The 19705-nt window shown below is 33.4% G+C and overlaps 1 protein-coding gene across 1 annotated transcript; it reads left to right on the forward strand.

Moving 5' to 3' along the window:
• Nucleotides 8885–17921, forward strand: LOC109726482 (zinc finger CCCH domain-containing protein 27). The gene is made up of 6 exons (XM_020256081.1): nucleotides 8885–9013; nucleotides 11543–12426; nucleotides 12824–13987; nucleotides 14492–14815; nucleotides 16214–16691; nucleotides 17536–17921. The coding sequence occupies exons 2-5, from the start codon at nucleotides 11629–11631 to the stop codon at nucleotides 16676–16678; spliced, it is 2751 nt and encodes a 916-aa protein (XP_020111670.1). The 5' UTR covers nucleotides 8885–9013; nucleotides 11543–11628; the 3' UTR covers nucleotides 16679–16691; nucleotides 17536–17921.

Consider the following 19705-nt stretch of genomic DNA (forward strand, 5'->3'; position numbering starts at 1 on the left):
AAAAAAAAATTTAACTTTATACAAAAAAAATAAATAACAATTGTTTGAAGCTTCACATTTTAGTACAAAATCTAAAAATATTTTATTAATAAAATATTATTATTATGACAGGTTAGATTTGTCTAATACTTTAGCATGTCATTAGTCATACAAAGAATTAATTTTTGAATAAAAATATAATATTAGCTTTTCTTTTTCTTCAAAGTCTCAATCACTTTTATGTAGATAAAATAAAACAGATTAACAATTGCATCATTGGTCTTCAATTTTTATATAATTTTATTTTAGCTTTAAATTTTTTTTGAATTTTTGTAACTAAGTTTTTGGTCGTTGTTTATTGTTTCCAAAGTCCCCCCTCCACCATAAATTTTTGACAAAATAATAAAACTTTTAGAAAAAACTTCAAATGCCATCTCCGCGGTTTCACACTTTCTCACTTTAGTACCCTATAGTTTAAAGTGTATCAATTTAGTACCCTATGATTTTATTTTTATTTTTTTATTATGGATTCCACTAATTTTTTCGTTAATTTTTTCGTTAAATCAGTGACAAAGTTAAAACTAAAGGGTACTAAAATAAATATTTGATAAACTATAGGTGGGGTATCTGAAGTTTTTTGTATGTGATTTAACGAAATATTAGTGAAAAAGCTGACGAAAAGATAAAAATGAAACCACAAGACACTAGCTTAATGCACCTTAAACCATAGGGTACTAAAGTGAAAAAGTGCGAAACCACAGGGCTGGTGTTTGAAGTTTACCCAAACTTTTAACATAAAACAATTTGTTAAAATAATAAATAGTTATTAGAAATTTAATTCGAAAAAGTAAAATTTAGAAAATAGAATAAAAATGTAATATTTTTGTTCAAACACTTAAGCTACTAAAGAAGACCTAATTAAATGCAGGAAAAATAAATAATGTTAGGAGTTTGTTGTTACGCGAACGCATAATTTTTTATTCTAATATTATGTTAAATACTGCAAAATATTATTATTCTTTAAAAATTTAAGCTAATAAAATATGATAATTTTATACTTTTATATTCAATAATAGTTTGAATCAAATAATTTGAAAATTTTGCTAACCAAATTAATATTTTTAATGATTGAGTAATTCAAACGAAATGAATCATAATTAGGATAAGCTCCACATAGTATTTAAACAAAAAAGAAAAATCCAATAGAATTAATAAGAGATATAATTTGAGAGGTACATACATTGGTGAAATAAAAAATAATGGTAAAAATATATAGAACTTATCTGAACTATAAATCATTTTTATTCGACTATCAAATTTTTTAAATTTTAATTTTAATACTCAATCTTTCAATTTGTTTAACTCAAGTCATTTGCTAGCTCTTTTAATATAAAATTTAAGCAAATACATATTTTAATGAATTTGTAATTAAATGAATTGTAAAAAATGTTTCAATTAATCTTGTAAAGTAAACCAATATATTCAAATTTTGAAGTTATAGAATGATTACTTTGCTTAAAACAAAGAAATTAAAAGTTTAGTAGAAAATTTAATTTTTTAAAATATTAGATATTCAGATCAAAATAGTTGATACTACTCTGAAGTTTTATTTTTGAAATCGAAATGATAAAATAAATTTTTTTGAAAATCACAATAATAATAGATCTTTATAGTAAAATAAGAATAAAACTACAGAATAATTAAATGTAATTTTTTGACCAACAAAATAAAAAAGTTAAAATACGCTCCACGAGGGAATGACTGAATAAATAAATATTTTTTAATCACAGAACGGTCAAATAAAAATATACTGAATTACAATAATATTAATTGAAGTTTATACATCTTTACCCATAAAAAAATTAAAAAAAATAAAAATATAAATAATTAGGGTGAGATTATCAAGCAGTGGTTGCTTTGAAGTAGTGCCCAAGCATTATTAAGGTGGAGAGAGACGCGGAAGGTTGACCGTTGACTTGGCCGTCACGTCTATATCAATTAAATAATATAATAAATTAATAAGATTAAGAAGTATATAATTAATTAATTTAAATTTTATGGTAACCATCTAACTTTTAAAGTTTATAATTTTAATTTAATTTTATTATTTTATTGAAAATATTATTATGTTTTTGAATTATTGCTGCTTAATTAGATGTACTTTTTATACTAGAGAGAATGAATAAAAGTATGAAAGAAAATATATGATATATATATAAAAACATGTTTTTAATAATTAAGGTGGTGGGGCCATTATTTATAGTGGAATTGTCCAACTTTTAGATATTATATACTTTTTTTTGTTTTTAAGGATTATTGCATACAGCTTCGTGTAAACATATCGAATAACAAATATATCTCTATAAAGTTCAATTTTTTATTTTTATCCTTACAAAAATTCAGTGATATTCATATTTGTTACTGTGGTTTGTTACAGTTAGAGCATTATTTATTTTTTAACAGCAGTTAAGTGAAATGATATTTTTATCCTTACAAATATATCTCTTTAAAAGCTCCAGCTGTTAGAATTATATAGAAACATTCTTCCAAAAAAATATTTTATCCAATAATATAAAAGGAGTAAAAAAATCAATTTAACTCATTCACTAATCAGGATTAAGTATTTTACTTATGGTTAACTATATTTTTCTAACGGATCTTAACAGCAGGAATATATTTAAAAATGATAAGGCTTTTGCATAGATAAAAATAAAATATTAAACTTTATAAAAATATATTTGCTATTTGATATGTTTACAGGGAGCACTGTAGACAATTAACCCCTTTTTTTAATAAGTGAAGTGTTCTCCACTAATAAGTGACTATTTTGCTCCACTATATATCTCTAGCCAATATCAATGACGTGGTTCCAAAAGCATTATAAGTAATTATTATCTTAAGGCATCTTTTGGGAACATAAAATATTGAAATATTACTTTCATCACCATCCTTATTGTTTAATCTTATTAGAGTTAGTTTCATAGTATCCATTAAAGAATAAAAAGAAAAATCATGGATGGTGTGGTTTTTGATCGTAACCTAGATAGTTTACAACCACGTTATGTTCAGTAATAAGGAATCTAAATCGATGATCAGCACAGCTAAATATAATCTACAATACTTAAACATTTTAGAGTTCAAATTTTACAATTTTTTGGTATTAATTGCCACTCTTCCAGTAGTTTGAAAATTGAATTTAACAATATTTAATCAATAGACAAATGATATTATAAAATCCCAATATTTGGTTTCTATAAAGCTTGAATAGGCCACATCGTGTTTAATAAAACTGATTGTCGACTTGAATGTCCTATCATTAAAAACGACCTAGAAATAAATAGTTTTGTTCACTTAAGCAAACAATGTGAAAATAAATAGTTTTATTCACTTGAAAATTTTGAATTTGAATTTAATTTTTTAAAAAAATTTCAACTAAAATATGAACTTGAATTGTGAATTCAATATCTTATTTTGAATTCCAATTTTGAATTCAAATTTGAAATCAAATATACTGTATGCTTAACTTGTGAATCTAAATTTGTTCACATTATTACTATTTTCTTAACCTTACGATAATAATGAGAATCACCTATTTCGATTCCCATTGCTATTTTGAACCAAACAAGTTGGGAGATTCTTATCATTCTATTTTTTTATTCTGATCCAATATGATTTTTATTTTCATTCCCATTCCAATTAAAATCGTTTATACTCGTGTTGTAATTCTTCGGGTCTTTTGATTATTTGTCTCATACTACTATAAGAATTTTCAAAAATAACCTTTAATATCCAAAATACCCCTCTAACATCCAATCCTATTAGTAAATCTAATGGAAAGGCGATATTTGAAGGAATATTTTGAAACCAATATGGGTATTTTAGTCATTTAGATATAAATAAGATATTTTTGAAATTCTGAAAAATATATTACATATTACCCGTAATTCCTATATAGTAAGCGTACAAGGAATGTGTAAGTTAATGCGACACGAAAAACATGCTAATAAATGTTCTGAGCATTAAGGCTTCGTTTGGGATTGCGGAGAAATTGCGTTACGTGCGATGAGAAAGTACGTTGAAAAAATATTCTGTTTGCTTCTGTACGTAATATTGCGTTCCGCATATTGCGATGAGTCGGTTACGATATATTTTCTGCGTTCCTATCGGAGAACGCAGAAGTATATCTCTATATATTTTTTTCTCAACTCCATTTTATCTAATAGCGTTAGATAAATCTTAATACCAAACTAAGCCTAATAAAACAACCATTTTTCAAACATTTTAGTTTGAAAAAAAAAAAAAGAATTCTTGGTCTCAATGTAATAGTTATGACCAACAAAAGTTAATTTGAATTTTAATGGCTAATAGTGAATTTAATAATGGAGTTTTTGGGTCATAATCAAACAGGAGTTTGAATTAGTCCTATCCTTGACTCTCTTATCAAAATAATTGCACCAATCAATTGCTACACATTTATTCAAATTTTCAACTTAAATTGTTGACTTTGGATTTTTTTTTATGGATTAATTTCATACATGTCACTTTAAAAATAGTAAATAACAAATATATTCCTATAAAGTACAACTTTCACATATTGTCCTTACAAAAGTCTTGATATTTTCAAATATCCCCCTCCCGTTAGAATTTGTTAGAACATTTTAGTTAACCATAGGTTAAATACTTAACCTTGGTTAGTTTTTAACATTTCTACCTCTCTTATATTATACTGTTATGATTTTTAGAGGGACATATTTGTGATGACAAAATTAAAAATATAAACATTTCTCTAACAGTAACAAATCAGAGGGACAAATTTGAAAGCATCAGGACTTTTGCAGGGACAACATATGAAAGTTGGACTTTGCACTGATATATTTGTCATTTACTATGTTTGCAGGGAGTAGGAGATGGGAGAGGGGTGGTGCTCGGTGAGGTNGACGCGAGGGGGGGGGGGGTAGGAATAGTTGTTCCCCACCCCCTTCCCTTATCCCAATGGTGGTGGGAACTGTTGTTCCCACCACCTTGAAACTTGTTTGGGGTTTAGCTGGGGGATAAGAGCTAATCCCCCAGCTAATTCCATTACTAAACGTGCCTAGGGTACAGCTCATTAAATTTGAATTTATTTTCTTAACAAAGTGGGAAATAAATTTAGCACAACACCTGGTGATACTTAAAAAAAAAAAAAAAAAGGGGGCGGGGAAACAAAAAAAATGCAATCTTATATAATATGGATTTGAGTCATGTATCAAGCAAAACCAATGTATTTTGTCATTAAAAAAAGGTTATGAAGTTATTTAATTCCTTCACTAGTTGGGAAGAGTGATGCTAAGTATTTGGACTTACTATGACTAAAAAATCAATCACAAAATTATATATAATTTGATTAGGACGACAGAGTAATAAGATTGGTCAAACGAACCATTGAATGGTGTAAATAGTAAATTTAATGTATCTGTATTATCAATAATAAAACTTACTCTTTTAGTATTATTGTTGCTGTGAATGCGAAAATTAAAGATATGGTTTAACTACCAATAGAGAAAACTTCAAAAAAAACTCCAATGGTTTCACACTTTTTCATTTTAGTATCCTATAGTTTAAAGTGTATCAAGTTAGTACCCTGTGGTTTCTCACTTTATCACTTTAGTACTCTGTGATTTAAAGTGTATCAAGTTAGTACTCTATGATTTTATTTTTGTATCAAGTTAGTACCATGTGGTTTTATTTTTGTATCAAGTTAGTACCATGTGATTTTTAAGGGGTGGAATAATCCCTTAACCCCCATATTATCTCCAAACACCCCCAAAAATGGGTGGGGTTAGCTATACCCACCTAACCCGGGATAGCCCATTTTGGGTGGGGTTAGCTAATCCCACCTAACCCCACCAAACCCCAACCAAATATTATTTTCTATTCATAATAACCCACTATCCTTCTTATCTCATTTACTTCAACCAAACATTATTTTCTATTCATAATAACCCACTATCCTTCTTATCCCATCTACTCCAACCAAATACTATTTTTTACTATCCTGGAATAACTCCAACCCCCAACCAAACACAAAAATACTTTAACCCCACCTTGACCATGAACTTAACCCTATCCCTGGAATAATTAGTTTTTTCTTAACCCCGAACCAAAGGGTAGCAGGGTACTAAAGTGATAAAGTGTGAAACCATAGGGTGTTAAAGTGATAAAGTGCGAAACCACAAGGTACTAACTTGATACATTTTAAACCACAGGGTACTATAGTGAAAAAGTGCAAAACCACAAGGTACTAACTTGATACACTTTAAACTACAGAGTACTAAAGTGAGAAAAAGTGAAACCACAAAGGGGGTATTTGAAGTTTTCCCATAGATTTGAGATAGTACATAATAGAAAAGGCAAAGTATTAACATTCATTGATGACTTGCACTTTGTATTCAAATCAAGTTTGGTACAATATCAAATATGCATGTTGTCATTAAATATGATCTAGACCATTTGAAATGTTTAGATATCAATAAATATAATCTAGACCATTTGAAATGTTTAGAGACTGTAAACTAAACGATTTGATTCAACAATGTTAATGATAGAGAGAAGGCATTGAGGATTATATGTTCAGCGTACTGAAAAATAGTAAACTTTTAAAAAAATTTTAAAAAAAATTTGAGACTCACATGAAGTATTTATTCATTGAAAGTGGTAACTAATAATTTCAAAAGTTTAAGCCGAAGAAAATGACACACCTATCATACTTAAAATACATAGATGCACAGTGCTTACGAGCTCAATTGTGATTCGACCTAATCTGGCCTTCGCCATGAGACAAATCGTTGAACCTATTTCAGCCAACAATATCCTACAAATATTTACAAAAGCTCGAGCATTTAAAATTGCCCATCAATTAATGTTTCATTTGATGCTTGGTGACAATGAAACTTAAGGCTTTAAATTTCACCTCTTCATATTTTGAATTTTAAATTTTTTTAAACATTCTTTTATTATTTTCCTTTCAAACTCATACCGTAAAAAGGTGAAAAAAAATGCTTGTATCAAAAATCAAACCATGCTTATTCTTTTTCATAAAGCAATACTTTCCGTAACGAACTTTATTTATACTTTTATGAGCCTGAAAAATTCGAAAACACTTTAAACTCTCCTCATATGTAAATAAATAAGATTTTTTGAGATAGGCACGTAAATAATATGTTTACACAATTTCACATATTTACACAATAATAAGAGTATATACATGCGAAAAAAAATATTAATATTTTATTTTATTAAGCTTTTATTATTTTTAAGGGGCCAAAATATCCATACTTAGGTTATTGGGCCACTCATGTGTCATAAGTCACAACAATTAACATAAGAAACAAGGCCTAAATTTTGGTCTCGTTTTCACTTTTGGTCCTAAAACTATGAGCTTTATGACACTTTGGTCCCCAGACTTTGATTTATTACAATTTTTAGTTTGGATTCTCTGAACTGTTATAATTAAGTATTAATGTATCTCTAATGTAAAAATGATGTATCAATGATGTAATCGATGATGCGATACTAATTAAGATGACACGTTTATTTTCATATCAACGACATATCAATATTTAGTTAGCTAAATTAAATTATAGAACTTAATTGTAATAATACTTTATAAAGTTTGAGAAAAAAATTGTAAAAAAAAGTTTGAGGACTAAAGTGTCAGGCTTTTCATAATTTGAGGACCAAAAGTGTAATTTAGCCTTTCTTAAACTGACATGCGGGGCCCACATGTCAGTGATATAGAAGCATTGTATGGTGCATTTTTGGCTCATAGGTGAGAAAAAAATCTATTCATTGGACCTGGTCCATAAACTTTTGGATGCTGGAATTTGATTATTTATATAAACTCAATAATTTTTATTATTATTGTCAAACTTTTATTCAATTTTCCTAACAAATGGATGTTATTCTGGATTGATTTATTTACCGTCATATTATTTAATATAATAATATATGTCACAGCTAATTCAGCTATCATAAATTTTTCTTGCATAATATGACGCTTCAGCTATAACTAGGCAACATGATGCCCAAATTGATTATTGTATTATTACTGTATTGCTAAAATCAATTATTGTATTACTGTCGTGGTGTTTATTAGTTACAACCAGAGATCATGATCTCTGGTAATCGAATTTGTATTTAATCAGATCACTCTGTCGAAAACCCTGCTTGGTATTGTTACCACTTTTTTGTTAAAAAAAAAAACACTAATTCTATATAACTTGATATATTTGAGAAAAAACTTTGTTTTTTTGTTATTATATGATTAGTTTAAAATGCATCTGACTAAGCGATAAGCGAAATTGTTTACAAAAATTTTGAAAGCAAAAAAGAAAAGAAAAGAAATGTTATCTTTTATTGCCAAATAAATATCTTGGATAAATAATACCAAATGAGACATCAGTTATCATAATTTCTTATTTTTTAGTTTAACAACATGCTAACAGTTATATTACCGCTGTGTCGTTTATTGAAAACAACGAGACCTCGTGCCCGAATCAAAGGTCGTATAACTGCCATGTCGTTTATTAGAAACGACGAGCAATTATGATAATCCAATCGGCAGCTAATCAGATGACTCTGTCAGAAAATTAAATAAAAAATATAATATAATTTAACTAAAATAGAAATTAAAATTAAATAACTTAATAATTCTTATTATATAAATTAGAGTTGAGCAACAAATGCTACAATTTCTCCTTAAAATGGTAAATATTTTGTTGGCAAGAAAAATATATGGAAATCCAAGCACAGCTTACGTGGCACAGTTTAACTGGTCTTGTTAACGGATGACGTGGTAGACCCGGTGTAGGAGATGGTTTCTTGTGGCGGAGGTGTAGGGAGCGTGGACCAGCTCATCAAATGTGGACGAAGCTCGGGTTAGGGCTTATGGAAACATCGCGCTCACCCAACCTCTTAGAGAGAGAGAGAGAGAGAGAGAGAGAGAGAGAGCGATTCGCCTCGTCGTCGTTCTCCATTCATCGCAGTCGCGTTTAGGGTTCGTTCTCATCATCTCCGCCGCTTTGCTTTTCCTTTCAATTCCATTTTATCGCGATTTTTTGAGCTATTTTTTGACATAATTAGGTGATTGTAGGGTGGTAGGATCGTGTTGTTTAATCGGGATTTTTGGGTGGGTTTTTTGGGTGCGGAGGTTAGGGTTTATCGATTTTGGCGAGTTATATTTAGTTTTTTACTTTGTGTTTTGGGGGGAATTTGGGAGGTGATGGATTTCGAGTTGGGAGTTGGGGGGGAGTTGGTGTTGTGGATGAAAATGGCGAGAGATTAGTGCCTTTTGGATGTGTAGTTTTGTTTTTTTGTTTAGGAGTTATGGAGAGGAAGTGAGAGGAGGTTCCAAGAATGGAGCTGGTGAGTTGCTAGGGATTATCTTGCCCTAAAAGTGTCCGATAAAATGACCTAGAGAATTGTGAGTATTAGGTACTTGGTTAGTTGATGGTTTGCTATGGATTTCAGAGTTGAAACTGGAGAAAACTGTGAGTTTGAAGTCCTAGTTCGTATTCCGATCTTGAAACACATTCACTTTGACGCTTTGGAGCCCTCAAAATCTCTAAAAGCACTTTAGAGCTCCGCTGCTTTACAATATGGCCTAAAAGTGTTCGATAAAATGACCTAGAGAATTGTGACTATTAGGTACTTGGTTAGTTGATGGTTTGCTATTGATTTCAGAGTTGAAACTGGAGAAAACTGTGAGTTTAAGTCCTAGTTTGTGTTCCGATCTTGAAACACATTCACTTTGACGTTTTGGAGCCCCCAAAATCCCTAAAAGCGCTTTAGAGCTCCGCTGCTTTACAAAATGGCAGTGGGAATTTGGGGATTTTGGAGACTTCGGACTCTAAAGAATCAAAGTGGTTGTGCTCAGAGGGCGCATTCGAAATGAGGCCTAAGAGTTATTTCTTTTTTAATTTAGTTTCTTTTCTAATTTACCACATCAAGTAGCTTGTGAATAATGATTTGATCTGATAATGTAGGGAACTTTCAATGAGGATGTGTGAGTTGACACCTGTCGACCATGCATATCTTGTTTTCAAGTTTTTCTGGGAAATTAGCTAATTAGCTGATACCAGCTTTTTCTTCCCTTTTTTGTTTTGGGCTTGTCGTTATTGCTTTCCTCTCGAAGCATTACTATTGTTGATGTCATTTTATTACTTTTAGGCAACTGTGTCACAAAATTGATGTCTGTCTCATGAAATAAAAATATTCCTCAGTTCTATAGATCGAATTTGTAACTCTTAACTCAAATTGAAGGGACTGGAGATCAGACTTTGCTTGTTCCTTTAGTCCGAACATGATTTCAGAAGCCATGATAAAGTGCAACTTGTGTACGGGTCTTTATCTTGGATTTAGTTAAGTGTTATTGTTCTTTGGTTGCTAAACATGTTAAGTATACTCAAATGTGTGAAATTGGCGTGATGCTGAATTCATGTTTTGACATGTGTTGACAATAATATGTAAGTTTGGTTGTTTTACTTGATTAAAATTCTATACTCTACTAATCTACTTTCCCTTTTGCACTTTTTCCTATTGATCTGGGTACTGCCTATAGTTAGTATCTTTTTTCTTGGTTTTGGCAATTTTTGGCTATAATGGTACTTATAATATGCTAAGAAGAATGGCTAGAAGTTAAATACATCTATCTTAAGTGGGAGGAGGAGAACAATTTCTTCGTCAAAAGACTTATCGTGTTATTCTGCATAAAACTATAATGATTTCCTTCCATTTTCACTTGAGAATGTTCTTTGCACAAGGGGCTCATTCTGCTTCTTGCTAGGTTTGTTCAAGTTAAATCACGAGCTAGAAACTATTTGGCCAGCCTCTTTGTTGAGTTCTTCAAGTTCTTACTATATTTGTTAACGAATTTGAGGTCCAGAGACTACTTTGAAGCAATCCTTGAACTGGGTACTATGATGACGAACCAAACAAAGTTTCTGTTGATTAATCAGAAATAATGTCCTTCAACTTTGAATGGGTCCAGTATTTGTGTTGCTTGAATGTAGAAGCATGAAACTTGTTTAGATGAAGTTACATGAGAAATGTCTAGCTGCGCAATGGTTTGGTCAATAAGATTTCAAGAGGACTTTGGAATCTCTAGCAGCATTCGTATAATTTTTGTCTTAATTTCTCTCAACTTGAAAGAAAATTTCTGTCATCTTTGGGATATGATATTTGTCTGACATTGACTAGTTATTTTGGTCTGGAGAATGATGTGATGATGGGTTGTGTGTCTTCTAATGGGCTGATACTTCCAGAGGTCACTTTTTGATATTACTATTTTCCCTTCAGCATTTCTGGTTGGTAGTTCTATTATGCTGCCGTAAGTTCTATTATGTCCATGAGGGTTAATTCTAAGTGTATATGAATTGGTCTGTTCATTGAATAACTTGTATCGAAGTTCATTTGAAAGTTAATTTGCATTAAAAGGGTATTGTTACTCATAAATCATGTTTTAGCTGTCTTGTATTTGTTCAAAGCATAAATTTTAAAGCTTATTCATCTCATTCTCCATTTGCAGGTATGGTCTCCATAATATAAGACTGCCACAGGCTTAAAGAAATAAGTTTCAGCTACAAACAGTTGCTAAGACTCGAAATTGTGAAGATGTTGGAGCCATCTCTCTCATCTGCGGTGGACACTGTACAATTAAGAAGTTCATTGGCAAAGGAAGAAGACAACTCAACTTCTTCTGAACCCATTAGCAATTCTGAAGACAATGACATCAGTGATGATGATGACGATGATCGCAATCATAAACACCGAAGGCGTGAGGCCAGACCTCAATCCTCTGACAATGAGGCCAATGATCAACCTCTGAAAAGACCCAACAAGAAGCGAAATAGGCCTCTCGAGAATGGACAACTCCTTTCTAGTGGTGATTCTCGTGGTGAAATCCAGAAGCGACGCACTGGCGTGACTTCTTCGGATTTGGGCCCACGGACTAGAATAAATCAATCATATCGCTCTGATCCGATCCATCGTCTTGATTCATCTGCATCCATGGCTCGAGGAAGAGGAAGAGGAAGAAATATGGTACAATGGAGTCAACATGATTCAAGATTCAACCCACTTGACTCAATTGATTTTGCAGCTCAAATGGCTTCACAGGGCCCGCCTACGCACGCTAGCATGTTTGTGGGGCCTGGGTTACCAGGTGGTGCGAGTACCCAAAACGGTTCATGGGGTGCATATGGTTTTATTCCTGGAATGAGTAGCAGGATTTTGGACCCCATTCACCCACTCGGAATGCAAGGTGCTATTCAGCCTACGATTAGTCCTCTCCTAAATCTTGGGATGCCACGTCAGCGCTGTAGGGACTTTGAGGAGCGTGGGTTTTGCTTAAGGGGGGATATGTGCCCAATGGAGCATGGTGTGAACCGGATTGTTGTTGAAGATGTTCAGGTCTGCCTCCTTTTGCATTTTAGCCGAATTTTGGACATGTGCATTTTATGTCATTGTTGTATAATTTGTGATGTTTAATTATTTACATGGTTTTGTCATGCATCTTCTTGGAGAGAATCTCTTTTATTTCTTTACCATGTTCTCATGGACATCCTGTAAAAGTAATGCAGGGTTCACTGAGAGTATTTTGATGAGATTTTTCTCCCCCATTATATGAACTAGCTCTGGTTCATAAATTCTACATAAATTTTGGCTCAATTGGTGAACCAGAGCTAGAGGATGGGTCAGTGTAGGTCACCACATTCAAATCAGATCGTCTTGCAGGGTTATATAATATATGTAGATATATTTATTGCATTATTGTCTTTTGTAAATAATATATGTTACAAATTTGCAGAGCCTTTCTCAATTCAATCTTCCTGTCTCTATCCCAAACCCGCAAGCATTGGGAATCCAAGCTGGGCCAGGATCAATAGTTCCTTCCACTGCACCATCGAGCCTCTTTACAAGCTCCAAAGCTATTGTTCCTACTAAAGACAGCAAATCCATAGTAGCAGATGATGCATTAAGACCAAATGGAGTTTCTTCTGCTTCAGTTGTTGCTGAAGCCGATGTATACGATCCTGATCAGCCCTTGTGGAATAACGAACGGCCAGAAACATCTTCCTTGAGGCTTCCTTCACTAAACAATGATGAGGAACCAACGTGGGATGCTGACGGCATTGGAAGTGATTCCCGAAACCGCAGTTCGGCAGCCATTGTCGGTTCCGAAAGCACGAATTCTTCTGTTTGGGGCCGGATTAAATCTGGGAATAAGTCCGAACCAGGAAGGTTAACTTCTACTAATGTAACTGCTGCAAGCTATACTGAAAATGAACTGAAGGAAGATGATGAGGCAACTCCTGGTACTATTCAAGGAAAACCTCTTAAGCCTTATTCAAGACTACGTGGAGATCAGGGTCGTAATAGTGGTAGAACAACTCAAAGAGCTTCTCGTACTCTCTATATTAATGGTATTCCCCAAAAAAGCAATAGAAGAGAAACTCTTTTTGCACATTTCCGGAAATTTGGTAATATAATAGATATTTATATTCCAGCAAACAGTGAAAAAGCTTTTGTTCAGTTCTCTAAAAGGGAGGAGGCTGAAGCTGCTCTCAAAGCACCTGATGCTGTAATGGGTAACCGTTTTATAAAGCTATGGTGGGCCAACCGGGATAGGATTTCTGATGAGGGAGAAAGTAAGGTAAACCCTAAGTTGATGCAGTTGACTAACACAGCAGGGCCATCTATGCCACCTCAGCAAGCTGTTTCTGATGGTGGGAAAGAAAAAGAAAATCAACCATCTGTAGCTCCAAAGGCAAGTATGGGAAGTGCTTCTGATACAACATTGCCTACTACTGGTTCTTCGAAGAGCTTATTAGCAAGTGGGCCAAAAACAACACCTCCTGTGCAAAAGAAGCTGGAGAGCTTGGAGCTTTTGGATGAGCTTCGCAAAAAACAGGAGATTTTGGCCCAGAAGCGCAATGCGTTCCGGCGGGAATTAGATAAACTTGCAAAACAAGTAATTTTCCCTTTCTTTCTTTTAGTGCTTCTGAAATATTATTGCCTGTTGTGATTGGAAATATTTTGATTTTCCTGAAGATGAAGACCTATATTGCTAAAGATTGTGGAATATCTTATCTTTCTTACAGCAAACAAGTTTCCACATAACTATATTAGTTATTATTTAACTGTGTGTTTTGTTGGAGGTAATTACATATTTAGAAGTGCGCTTCTGAATGATTCAACCACACCTGTCCGCTTGGTTGTGTAGTTGGAAAATTGTTGAAGTTTTAAGTTCCAAAACAATAAAAAGTAACCACTTCTAACTACTTGATTATCTGCTGGAGGTTTCAGAAATCAAGTTTTGAGAAGTAATTTCCACTTCCATGCACTTACCAAGAACAAACACTCCCTTAATACATGAGCATTCAAGCTGAATTCCCAAAAGTAAAGATAATTGATTGTTTCTGATAACTAAATAGGTAAGGATATTATGGTGTACTAATAATATGATCTATTTCAGGCTACTCCAGTAAAAAAGGGGGAAATTATTGAAGGGCAAAATACAGGTCCCACTACTGGAGCTGCAAGAGCTGTAACGCTGAGGCCTGTGAATGTTAGAATACAGGGAACTCATCAAGAAGCCGGGAATAGTACAGCTGAAAAGAGAAACCCCGGAGATCTTGTTTCACCCACTCCAAAACCTAGTTCTTTGACTGTGCTACAATCTCCAAAGACTGCAAAACTGGCAGCTCGTCCATCAGCATTATTGCATAATAGATTTAAGCTGGATAATCGGCCGACCTCATTTCGAATCCTTCCTCCTTTACCGGCAGAAATTGCAGATGTAATCTCTCTCTCTTTCTCTCTCTCATGCACACATACATACGCACAACGCACGCACATGCATACATTCATTTTATGTCTTGTGAATGTTTATGTCTTGCTCTCCTCTTGTACACATATGGGTAGGCACAGGTACATTTAAAAACCTATGAATGCCTTGTGCAATGAATTAATCCAAAGATATCAATTATGGTATGAAAGTTGTTGAGCTGCTTTAAAAGTCATGGCCTCAATATTTTCTTTCATACGCCGAATATTTTGATATGAAGCTAGATAAACAAGGACGCAAATTCTTGGTGCTTCAAAGGACGGTTGCTTAGCTTTCTAGGTATCTTTTGAACGAAGCACCCAAGTTTGCCTTGCCTTGGTTTTAGAATGCACAATAAAACTGAAAAATGATATTTGGGTCATTTATCTTACAAGTAGAGACCTAGAAGTCGAGATTGATAATAAGTGGGCCACTTTAACCTTTGACTCCTCTGGATTTATACAAATCCCAAGGTGAGTCCTGGAAAGTGGACAGTGATCAGTTTAACTCGATTTTATTGCTTTGGGGTAAGGGAAGTCAAGTCCTAAGAACTGGGCTGAGCGAAAAGTTTTTTTTAAAAATTTTAAATTGTGCATCTCTATCTTAACTCTTGCCTCAATAGATATGATATATTTTATTTTGTCATTATTGGTGAGTAATTCAGTAATTTTTATCAATTTCTATTTCTGACTTGCCATCAAATAAACGGTTAAATTTTTCTTTGAGAAGGATATTTTTGGAACTTGAATTGTTAGAATTTATCTCTGATATATACAAGATATATACAAGAAACCAATATGACCCAATGTTGACAAGCTTTTAATTAGGATCATGATGACTGAATGTATTCACGAATCATTACTATTTTTAGGATTTCCTAAATGAATTTTAGACTCCCACCCGAAATCCCCACACACCACTGATTATCTAGGTTTTACATTTTTGAGCTGCCTAGATCTTGGAGCAATTGCCTATTAGCTCCCTGTTTGGCCATAAACTGCCTTGTCTTTAAAATATCAAAGCTACCACCAGTTCATGAATTTTCTAGTCTGAAAATTTTAATGCCCAGTTATTTGACTGATTTTTCTTTTTTTTCTTTTTCTCTTGTAACTAGCAGGCAGGTGAATTACTAAGTTGCTGTATTTTAAAAAGGTCTTATCATGTTAACTGGCATCGGAATACTACATAAATGAACAAAAGAAGTAGTTTGTGAAACTGATTTCATGGTAACATAAGAGTTTAGGCAAACTTAATATCTTGTGGACTCACTTGGTTCCTTGTTCCTTGTGCTACCTCATTTGGGTTTAAATACAAGAATGCTTTTCTTTTTTGTTTTCACTAGTAATTTTATTCCTTGTTGTTCTTTTATAGGTTGCTGTTCTAAAGGATCATTTTTCATCATTTGGTGAGCTCTCATCTGTTGTTCTTGAAGATGCGGAAGCCCATAATGAGGGCTTAATTGAGAAGCCATCGCAAAGATGCTCTGCTGTTGTGACTTTTACAACACGCCAGTCTGCTGAAAGGGCTTATGATGGTGGTAAATCTTGGAAAGGACACAATTTGCAGTTTATGTGGCTAAAAGCGACCTCAAATTCCAACAGTAGTTGTGGGCTTCAAGAAACTTCTACTCCGATTAGCTCTTCAGGTGCTCACACCCTAGCTGATCTGGTGATATCTGAGTCACCTTCGTCGACTAAAGGGAAGTCGGTGGGCGTGCAAAATGGTGAGCCAGTAGCAAACGTGGAAGGCACAAATACAGTTGAAGTTCCAACATCAAGCTCGGAGCATCCCCCCGAATGTGATGTGCCAATGGATGCAGATAAAAGCAAATCCTAATTTTGAAAGTGAGGTATGGTCTACTTTCCTCATGAATTTTTACTGTTGTCCTTTTTCTTGGTTTCCGATGGAATTGATGCTAGTTTTTCTTCTGAATCACGTAGTAGTCGGTGTTTTGCTATTTAGTATTTACAAGTGAAATTTCTAAAAGATCATTAGTTATTTTTGTGATATATTGAAGCTCCCAAATTTTTCAGATGAATCACACTCTTCAACTAAAATAGACCCAACCAACCGTAATCTAACCTAATCAGTGTAGAGATAGGAATATTGTTTTCTCTAGTTCAAAATTTAAGTTGTAGTTAGGAAAAAAAATTCCTAAGGCACTTCATTGGCTTCGTGCACGTTCTTTCACATCTCCTGTTCTTTGCTAGATCGAGAGGTGACTAAATATTTAAAAGAATCCAAATTGAGGGCTCAAAGACAGGACATACTACTGTGTATGTGGTTTTATGTCATACACAATTTCATATTATTTTTATTAGGTTTCCTTTCTTTTCTTGTGACTGGTTCTAACAGGATTGAACAACCTCTAATTCAGGCATTTATTCTTCACTAGTTCATGTCGATATTAAATTCATTCAAGCTTGTTCTAACGCCTAAATGTTATGTAAACGAAAACATTGTCTATCTTGGTATAGTTTTAGTTTATATTTCATTCAAATTTGCTGTTATTCACATCAGCAAAGCTTATATACTTGTTTGATCCTACTAGTGAATGGTCATTATACTTATTTGTATCCTTATGTTTCAGTTTCATTATCTATCACATAAATGATCACTTGGAAATTCTGCTACTACCAATTTTTCCAAACCTGTAAATTGCTAACCAGTTCAGGTTGTTGGCGTATCCGCAGGCCCTCAGTTGGACAAGCTTTGGTGTTGAATTGAGGTTTCAACAGGATGCTTTTCTCCCTGTGGAACATAATGAAATGAGCCGATACAGATCGTTCTCGTAATAACTGCTGTGGCTGAGGAAAGTTGTATTAAAGCTTTTGTTAGTTCCAGAATTGGCGGTACAACACTTTCCAAATGACTGAAACCAAATAGAAACTGCGGACTGGTCCTTTCGCCCCTATAGGGCTTTTTGTTCCGTAATTCCTTTTAGATAACTTGTACACTCCTTACTCTTAATTGTTGTTTTCACCTTCATACATATCATACTCTAATTCTGTTCTAGGATTTCTTGGCATGTAATTGAATATCAAATTGTTCAGCATTATTTGAACTTCTGCTTCATCAAGCATTTTGATCGGATGACAAGAAATGAAAAAGAAAGCAAAAATGAGGGTGGAAAAAAGAGCGGGAAAAAAAAGGGTGAAAATATTTGAAAAAGGAGAGGAAAGAACCGGCGATATGTTGTGAAGAGAGAGCATTGAAGAAATAAAGAAACAAAAAAATAGACCGTGTTTGCTGAAAAAGGAGAAGAAAAGAGAAGAAAAAAAGCAGATGCGAAGGAAAAAAAAAAAGAAGAGAGAGGAAAGAAAAGAAGGAAAAAATTGATAGCTGACTATTTCAGCAATAATCCGAGGAATCTCGGATGAAATCATTATACATTTCAGTATATTCTGATTATTTTTTTTTTCGTAATCAGGCTTATGCATATTTTATCATTTAATCCTGGTTTTTCCCCACTTTTTGGACATTAAGTTGGATTTCATGGAGGTATCGGCCGAGCCGAGTTGATAGAAGGGCTTAATTTGTATATACTGATCTCTCTTTGGTTGCAGCTGCTGAACTAAGTGCTTCAGCAATAAGCTTACACACTCCTCTGTTCAGGTAAGATCCTCTTACACTGTTTCAAGCTCTCTCTTGCAAGTTTCTTCTGTTCTATTAAGTATTCTCGCAGCAGCTCGAAATTTCTCGAGCTTTTGCAACACTTGCCTGGTTGATTACATAGCGTTCTCTCGTCTGCTTTTCTCGTTTCGTGTTTTCCGCCGGTGTTTATAGGTTTCATGGTGAACTTTTGGAAGGTGTCTTATCGTAAAATGCATTTTCGCATCGATGCTCTGTGGTTTCCGATTATTGCTCTGTTATTTTGTTATTTTGTTTTTTTTTTTCTGTAGGGATCTTTTCCGATAGCCTCATCACAATTAGATTTGGATTCGGTTTCGGTTTCGGTTTCGGTTCACGCCAATGAATGGGTTTTGATCATATTTGGTTTTAGGTTTCGATCGAACTCGGCCCAAAACTCGAATCCTAAACCGAACTATCACGTGTTTTCTGGTCAAGTTCGATGCAAACCCGTTTATATGTACCGAAACCCGATCCGGATTCAAATTCTAATGAGGCCATCCAAAAGTCGGATTAGCAAAGCATTCTCAGGGCATTAAAGTGATACACACGGAACCACAGAATATCAATGTTTTCGTTAGTGGGGTGGGTTTCAGGTTCTAAATTTTGTATCCGATGGAGTTCGGGTACGGTTTCAAGTTTCAATTTTTTTTATTCGGATTTGGCTTCGGGTTTTGCAAACACCGCTCCAAAACTGACCCATTGATGTATTAAGGAAAGATATATACACTCAACGGTGCTTCAAAGCTTGAGTGGTGGATCTAGGTTAGAGGCACCTAAAAATTCTCGCATATTTTTTTAATCAATGAAAATATAATTATTATGTAACGCCTCAATAGTCCTACATCGGTTGGGATATTGATTCCGATAAGTTTATATAAGGCATACACGTTAGAAATAATAACTGAGTTTAAACATTTTGGGCTGATGGTTTGGGCTCAACGAGTTATTATTGCTGGCGGGTCGGGTCGTTGCATATTATGTAGTCATTATTATCAAATTTACCTTGTATATTATTGATAGTAAATAAATAGTATTTATAACTAATTTTGTGGTCTTTGAATTAATACTATTCAGTTAATACTATTTTTTGTTTTTACACAAATAGTTATTGAATTGCATAGTTTGTAAATTATTATAAGATTTGTTTGCGACCGAAGTGTTTTCCCATCTTTTAATTGCAAAGCAAATGTGATCTAAAGCATCTAATAATAATAACCTCATAATGATAAC

Source organism: Ananas comosus, linkage group 21 (genome assembly GCF_001540865.1).
Source record: "Ananas comosus cultivar F153 linkage group 21, ASM154086v1, whole genome shotgun sequence".
NCBI classification, from domain to species: domain Eukaryota; kingdom Viridiplantae; phylum Streptophyta; class Magnoliopsida; order Poales; family Bromeliaceae; genus Ananas; species Ananas comosus.